Source organism: Vigna radiata, unplaced genomic scaffold (genome assembly GCF_000741045.1).
Source record: "Vigna radiata var. radiata cultivar VC1973A unplaced genomic scaffold, Vradiata_ver6 scaffold_215, whole genome shotgun sequence".
Taxonomy (NCBI): Eukaryota; Viridiplantae; Streptophyta; class Magnoliopsida; order Fabales; family Fabaceae; genus Vigna; species Vigna radiata.
In genome coordinates, this window is record NW_014541783.1 from 560,222 (window position 1) to 568,438 (window position 8,217).

General features: G+C 29.0%; 2 protein-coding genes across 3 annotated transcripts; one reads left to right on the top strand and one right to left on the bottom strand.

Moving 5' to 3' along the window:
* The first annotated feature begins 909 nt into the window (after positions 1–909).
* Positions 910–3,863, top strand: LOC106778175 (anthranilate N-methyltransferase). 2 transcript variants are annotated; one of them, XM_022776075.1, is made up of 5 exons: positions 910–1,444; positions 2,258–2,568; positions 2,686–2,750; positions 3,059–3,355; positions 3,520–3,863. In XM_022776075.1, the coding sequence occupies exons 1-4, from the start codon at positions 1,011–1,013 to the stop codon at positions 3,353–3,355; spliced, it is 1,107 nt and encodes a 368-aa protein (XP_022631796.1). In that variant the 5' UTR covers positions 910–1,010; the 3' UTR covers positions 3,520–3,863. The 2 variants fall into 2 exon arrangements, with proteins under 2 accessions (XP_022631796.1, XP_014521589.1); XM_014666103.2 differs by lacking the exon at positions 3,520–3,863 and having other exon boundaries at positions 911–1,444; positions 3,059–3,477.
* Positions 3,864–5,782: 1,919 nt separating this feature from the next.
* Positions 5,783–7,629, bottom strand: LOC106778165 (protein CURVATURE THYLAKOID 1B, chloroplastic). Its single transcript, XM_014666093.2, has 6 exons — positions 7,326–7,629; positions 6,963–7,066; positions 6,786–6,872; positions 6,596–6,658; positions 6,275–6,312; positions 5,783–6,186 (listed from the first exon to the last, which is right to left on the bottom strand). Exons 1-6 carry the CDS (start codon positions 7,480–7,482, stop codon positions 6,129–6,131), a joined length of 507 nt encoding a protein of 168 aa, XP_014521579.1. The 5' UTR covers positions 7,483–7,629; the 3' UTR covers positions 5,783–6,128.
* Between the last annotated feature and the right edge of the window lie 588 nt (positions 7,630–8,217).

Below are 8,217 nucleotides of genomic sequence, written 5' to 3' on the forward strand. Positions count from 1 at the left end.
TCAAATATTTATATTTTCTAATTTATTAAATAAAAACTTTAATTATATAAAAAGTAATAATAAAAATACTAATATAATATATAAAAATAAATAAAATAAAATCAATGATATCACATATCTAAATAACTCGTCAAACTAACATGTCAAAGATGACATAGAAAAATTAACTTGCATTTTTATTAAAAATAAAATAAAGCTCAATTCAAAAGATTAAGTTTTGTATATAATATTACTCCAAGAAAAATGCAAGAAGAATAAAGTATGTTATAATACTGTTATTTAAATTATTAATATGTATAAAATAATGTTCGTTATTAATTACAATAGAATAGTTTAATATGTTAAAATATTAATTATTTTAATTTATCCAGTTAAAAAAATTAATTAATCAATTAAAAATTTAAAAGAAATTATAGTTAAATATACAATTAATTATCATCTATCCTGTCTAACTGTCAAACTAGCCTCTCAAAATGGATTGAAAAGAATTTACCTGCATTTTAAAACACAATTCAAAATATTAACTTTTGTATATTATATTATTTTAAGAAAAATAAAGATACAATACTAATAATATAATTTAAATTAATAATACTTACAAAATAATTTTTCATTATTAATTAGAATAGAATAATTTAATATGTTAAATATTAATTATTTTAATTTATCCAATTAGAGAAATCAATTAATCAATCAAAAACTTAAAAATATTTATATAATAAAATATTTGGCAATATTATTTGTTAACCCGCTACCTTGCCCATTAACAAACAAGATCAAGATTTTCAACGATCCATTTTTTATACATCAATGGCGGAAAGAACAAAACGAGACTAAGGTGGTCCATTTTATCACCCGGAAGCATACCTACTTCAATTCAAAGCACAAAAAAGACTCCACTTTTACTGATCAACGTAAAAGTTCATTAGCTCCTCTCCCTCTCTCTCTCTCTCTATATATATATATATATATATAGGTTTCTTTAGTTCATTGCATCAGATAACATCATCATGGCTCCATCAGAGGAAACCAATAACGGTGATGCCATTCAACTTAAGCACGTTGAAGAAGAGCAAGATGGCCTCCTCTTTGCCCTGAACATGGTGTCTAGTATGGCGTTCCCTCTTTCGGTTAAGACAGCGAATGAGCTCGGTATCTTTGACATCATAGCCAAAGCAGGTGAAGGTGCCAAGCTCTCAGCAGAAGAGATTACAGAAAAAGTTGGCATAAAGAACCCACAAGCACCAACTATGGTGGATCGGATTCTGAGGCTGTTAGCCAGTCACTCTATGCTATCTTCATGTCTTGGTGAAGAAGGCCACAATTCTGGCAAGAGGCTCTATAGCCTCACCTATGCATCCAAGTACTTTGTTTCTGATTCTGATGGTGTTTCATTTGGACCTTCCTTAGACTTGATTCTTGGCAAGGTCTTCTTGGATAGCTGGTCAGTTTTTAATTCTTTTCATTTTCCGAATAATAATTACTTTTAATCTTTTCATTTTGAAGATAGTGTCTTGTATATTCTTCATCTTCACATAAACAGTTATAAAAAAATTGTCAAAAATACATTTTTCTTTAAATTATATATAGCGATGAGAATAATTTGTTTCTAAAAAATCATATATCATATCAATTTTTCCACGTCTCTAATATTTTATTTCAGTCTTCCAACTAAACTTCGTACCATTAGTTATATTAGAGTTTGATTTCTATTTGTTATCCAGGTAGAAAAATCATATCATTAAAACCATAGTAGATATATCTTTTGAGGAGAGGCTATTTTTAATATAAATATTTTTTTTATCTACAACAAATATATTGTAAGATAATAATATAAAAGTTGTTACATTATCATTACGTATATTATGTACTATTTTTTTAATGAGTCTTTATTTGCGAATCATCTTACCAGCTATGCATTCAAAGACAGGATGTATCAACCAATTATTAATAGCCATAAACTTCTATAGAACATGTCAAGAGATACTTAACTAAATAAAACTTCTATTTACGTTTTTCTATTTGAAAAGTTTACAAAAGAAATTAGGTTTCCTTCACTGTCATTATTTTATTTTCTATAGAAATTTCAAATAGACAACTTTTTGTTTTGAAGAGGTAGCTAAAAACTTTTATTCTACAGTTGTAGTCCACGTCACATGTCATTATACTCGCAGTGGTGGTAGAATATTTAAATTTGACGTAAGACATGTGGCGTGGTTGTTTTTGACTTTGTTTCTGATAATGATAAAACATATAGGACTGAACTGAAAGGAGCCATCGCGGAAGGTGGAATAGCATTCAACAGGGTTTATGGGATGAACCCGTTTGAGTATCAAGCTGTGGATCCTACGTACAATGATGTTTTCAACAAAGCTATGTTCAACATTACCACCATAATCACAAACAGGATTCTTGAGCTCTACGATGGTTTCAAGAACATTAACAGGCTTGTGGATGTTGGTGGTAGTCTTGGGATCAATCTAAAACTAATCACTTCTAAATATCCCAATGTTCAAGGTGTTAATTTTGACTTGCCACACGTCATACAACATGCCCCTACCTACCCTGGTATATGTTCTACCCATCCAGCAAATTGTTATAAAAAAAACTAAGACATGCAAAACGTGACTGTTTTTTATTATGTAGTTGAACTGTGAACTGTTTAATCTTATTTTAATGTTGCAGGTGTGGAACATGTTGCAGGAGATATGTTTGAGAGTGTTCCTAATGGAGACGCCATTTTTATGAAGGTGAATTCAAGATTTTCAGGAATCTAGTTATTTAAGAATTTCAATCTGTCCAAAAAAACAAAAAAAACAATTTTGTCCCACTTGTTATAGTATTTAGAAAACATGCAAATAATAGTCAAAAGAAAACTATTACCGCTACCAACATGGTTATGAAAAACAATAAAAGTACAGGTATAGGTATGACAGTGGAAAGTTTATTATTGTTGGAGTGTTGAACATATTCTATATATTTTATTCTTAAGGTATAAAAGTAAATAAATTTATTGTAAGTAGATGAATATGGTTTAACGTGTGTAGTGTATTTTCAGTGGATACTTCATGATTGGGGTGATGAAGAGTGTGTGAAGTTGCTGAAGAACTGCTACAAAGCTATTCCCAGTGATGGAAAAGTGATTGTTGTGGATACGATTGTTCCTGCTTTGCCGGATAGTACAGTTACTGCGAGGAATGGTTTTCAAGCTGACCTATTGATGATGGCTCAAAATCCAGGAGGCAAAGAGAGAACACAAAATGAGTTCATGGAATTGGCATTATCTTCTGGATTCACTGGCATCAGATTCGTCTGCTTTGTCTCTGGCTTCTGGATTATGGAGTTTTTCAAGTAGTAAAAAGTGTCTTTTTAATCACTCTGTTTACAACTTTTTGACAACGCATACGTGACAGTTTGTGATTGGTCCGTTTCAAATGTTTTTATAGAATAAATTCACACAATAAAATGATGACACGTGTCCTATTATAAAAAAATTGTTAAAATATCATTATCCTGAATAAACCATCTTTTACCCACATTATGCTTGTTGCAATTTATAAATAATATCATGGTTGTACTCTATTTCCCACATCATTATTGGTGAGGATCTTTTTTATTACAAGTTTTTGTGACTTTTCCTCGATTTAGACAATTAGAATGGTAATCTTTAAGGAGATTAATTTATGGAGGTAATATTAAAAAAAAAAAAACAAAACTAGTCTACGTAACTTGTATATAAAATTGAGATCTTTCTTTCCCGACTCAAAATTTTTAAGTTATGATTTTCTTTTTTTACTAATGTATCTCTATCTATTGGATTTAGAAAAAAAATTTACAGTTTTCTCTCTTGAATATAAAATATATAGTTTCTTCCCATAATAAATATCTTAATTTTTAGAACAATTTTATTATAATGGCTTAATTAGTAATTTAATAATTTTATTTAGATTTATGATTCACTTTCCTATTATACATTCTTTTAAATTGAATTATTTAGTGTAATTTTATCTTAATATCTTATTTTGACACATATCAAAATCTTTAAAATAAGTTATATTTTGACATGTAACACTTTTAAATTATTTTTATATCAATTTAACATAAAAAAAAATTAAACTTATTTAATAAATATTAAACTTTATTAATATATATATATATATATATATATATATATATATAATTACTAATTAAATCTAATAAAATCGATAATTTTTATAATAAATGCACAAGTTTAATGAAGAGCAAATAATTTAATTTTAAGACTAAATTGCAATATGTTAAGAGGAATGGAATATTTTTTAAACTAAATATTAATTTAGTTTATATATTTTACTTTCAAACTAAAGAAAATTACTACAAACGTCCTACCATTTTAGTAACTATTTGAAAAGTTCCCAATTTTACACTCTTTTTTTTTTCACGAGAGAGCAGAATTAAAAATTACTAATTAAATTTTTATGCAATTTAATTTATATGATCAATATATAAACAAATTAATGAAAAAATTGTAATAAAATAAATTGAAATAATATTAATTTAAATTTAATATATTATAATTGTGGAAAAACGTATCAAACGCGAGGCTAGTGATACACTGAAAAAGAAATCAATATATAAAATAAAAAAATATTGAAAATTTGTGTTTGTAATTTCTTTTATGTTTTGCTTCCTTCTCCAAAGAATTAGTGTAAGATGTTGGAACTTCCATGCCTCACTGTTGAGGTCTTCTCATAGTTTACCTTGGACCTGGCAATTTATTACCTTTAATTTATCAATAACGACAAAAAACAGTAATGGTGGAATCATTATAATTCTGGTTTGAAAATTGCTGTTTTTTTTTTCTACGCTGATTGCGACACTTATTTGATGACATCGCATGAAAGAAGACATTGTTGTTCAAAGGGAGAAAACTGTCCGCTATTGACTTTTCAATGCTTTGCAAGATGGAAAATTTTAGTAATTCGTAACTTTTATATGTGATAACTCTAATTTAAAGTATATACTTGAATCAAATATTATTTTATAAATTGGTTTAATTTTAATTATTTTAAATTTACTTTTTAATACAGCATGATAATAGTAGGTTATAATTTATAATAGTAGGTTATAATTTATCCTAATAAAATTTATGTTGATTGAATATATTATTTTATTTATTATCATATTATCATATTACTCGTTAATATTTAGTCTAACACACAAAATATATATAAGAAAATGTGTTAAAAAGTGTCTCATCTACTAAAATAAAACTAATTTTAAAATATATGCAAATACAAACGTGATTTTATAAGTTGATATTAACTCAAAGTCTATTTGTTAACATTATATATTAGAGATAAAAAAGAAAAATTAAAAATCTTTTGAAATCTACTGACACCTCAAACCTAAGAAATTATAGGAGTGGTTGTCGACCAGTCGCTCTTATAAATGATTTAAAAATGGAGAAGATATAATTCCAACCAAACCAATGCATAAACTAAGTTAAATTTCAGCATGTTATTGGAATTGAATAATCACATTCAAAGTCAGTGAAATGACTCATTATCCAATCAAAGTCATGATTCATCAAACTGGAAATTAAATGAGTAATGGAATATATATTTTTTCTTCAACTTTTCTACTGCAATTGTTTGCAAGGATTCCTCAGTTTACTTAAAGTCAAAATATTTGTGCTTAACAACTACTAAACCTATTATCTTTTTGCACCTTATGTTTCATAATGCAAATGGAAGGAATCAAACAGGGGAAGGTCAGTGTTAAGCTAATTGAGAATACCAACTCAGCTAACAATATGAAATTATGAACCGTAATAAAATCAAATAGGTTGTATGCAAGCAAGTTGCATGCAGATAGATAACAAATAGGGTCATAAAAAGCTCTTTCAAAGTCATTGAATTCAGCTTGATGAACTCAATTGCTTTTTGTTATCCTTGAGGAAATGAAGCTTTCTTAAAAGTGGATTAAGATATATAAAATGATACAATTATTTTCTTACACACAGTGCTTGGGATAAAGTATGGTCAGAAGCTTATGGCCATAAAATGAAGCATGATGAAATCTTCAACATGAAGCTTGAAGATATGATCCTTTCATGCCTACAGCATCTTAGCATTTTGCTACCTCTTTCAGTTGCTCCCCAGTATTTCATTGTATGTTTCTTTTACTTTCTGTATCAAATTTTCCCTGGAATTCCATTAAACAGGTTTAAAACTTCTATCCATCATTCACTGCACCAAATTGTAGGAAACTATTCAAGAATAATTATTCTCACCTGTCTGGCTTGAAAACTATGTTCTTATATACGAACCACTGCAAAGAAAAACAGAGAAGATGAATAACAGATTTTCATGGAAAATGGAATCTTCTACTACAGCTTACAAGTCCTAATATGCGTTTTTGCTATACTGTATTTGTTAAACCATGAGATAGTGGAAACCAAGGCATTAGAAAGGAATATGTAGCAAGAAAGGACACTGAGTTAGGATTAACTTAAGTTACATAAATTTATCAGTGTTCTTTTTTCTTCCATAAGTTCATTCTCATAAGCATTAACAGTATAACCAAAGCAGCAATCTAAGTATACATCACTCACCCCAGTGTAGCCAATGCCTACAATCTCAAGAACCCCAGGAATCAAGGGAAGCCTATCAATTGCCTGTTACAAGTGATACAGTTACTGCTTAGCACAGTCTCAAACACATGATCATAAAGAATTTCCATTTGTAAATAACAGGCAATGATAATCAATGAAAGAATCCAAAACAAACTTTTACATAACCTACCGAGATCAATCCAATTGAGCCCCACAATGCAATGACACCAACCAGGACCAGTGAACTCACTGCATACTTATCATCAACTTTGTCCCACTATATGCAACAAACATCAGGCAATTCAAATCAGAAAGACAGAAAAAACTCCAACTCAAAATACACACTAAAGAAACTAAAGACTCTCACGGTTTCTTGAAGAGTCTTGACAATCTCTGGCACCTCGGTTGAGGAAGCTTCGGCCGGTGCCTCTCCAGTGGCCATTGCCATAACATTTCGAGCAATCTTGCCATCTGAAAAGCAATCATCACTAAAACAAGTTCTGGTACCATCCTGAACTTAACCTTAAAAGTTATCTACCTTCAGTAGTTACCTACTAAGATAATTTCTGACACAATCTTAGAATTTGAATTCCTACTTAACTTCAAAAACTATATCATAAAAAGAGGCATATCTCCAACTTATACCATCTACTGTTGCTAAATTACAAACCAAAATGTGGGATCTCTAACATACTATTCACAAGTGTGCAGTGTAGAGTGATTAACTTACTATAAGCAGTGGTCTTCCATGAACGGTTTTGAGAGTGGAAATTGGGGAGGGGAAGGCTGACACATTGTGGAGAAAGAGGTGGTGAGTGTCTTGGAGCCTTGCCATCAAAAAGTGTGGAAGAAGAGGATACAGTGAGAGCAGAAGAGGTTGAAGCCATTGGTGTGTTTGGAATTTACTGTCCAATGAAAGACTCTCAAGTCCACCAGGGACAGAATATGGATCAACTTCCTTTCCTTTTTCTTTGGTGTCAGAAACTGCCTTTAAGTTATTGATATCTTTCTTCTGTTTCTAAATTTTTTTTCTGTCTTAATTTCATTAGTGTTTGATAATTTGCAAAATCAGTGTTGGAGTTGCAGCACAACCACTCGTTTCTTTTCTTATGGATAGTGTGTGCTGACATGGCTGCAAGATAGGCTTTTATGGTATTTCAGAGGATAGGAGGTTCCTGGTTGGGCTTTTTGAACCCAAAATGCTTTAAGATTTTCTGATTTTTTCTTTGTTTTCTGAAATTATACTTTAATACACTTTTAGAAAGAATTATATATTAAAAATTGAATTTTTTAAGTCTAATTCAATTTTAGGAAACTAATTTATAAGGTGATCTCATCTTTAGTAGATGTAAGATTTTAAAAATAATTTCGCAATCAATCATTTACTTATTAGAATCATATCAAATTTTAAAGTAAAATCTATCTAATTTTTTGAAAATATATGTAAACAAACTAATATGTTAATAATTAACTATAATATGAAATTAACAACTTTAATAAAAACAATAATTCCTTTACAAGTAAAGTTGAGTTATTTGCTAATTTAATCATCCTAATTATTTATCTTCAATAGTTTTCATTATACCATCTAATTTTTAGTGAAAATTTAACACTCATTACCA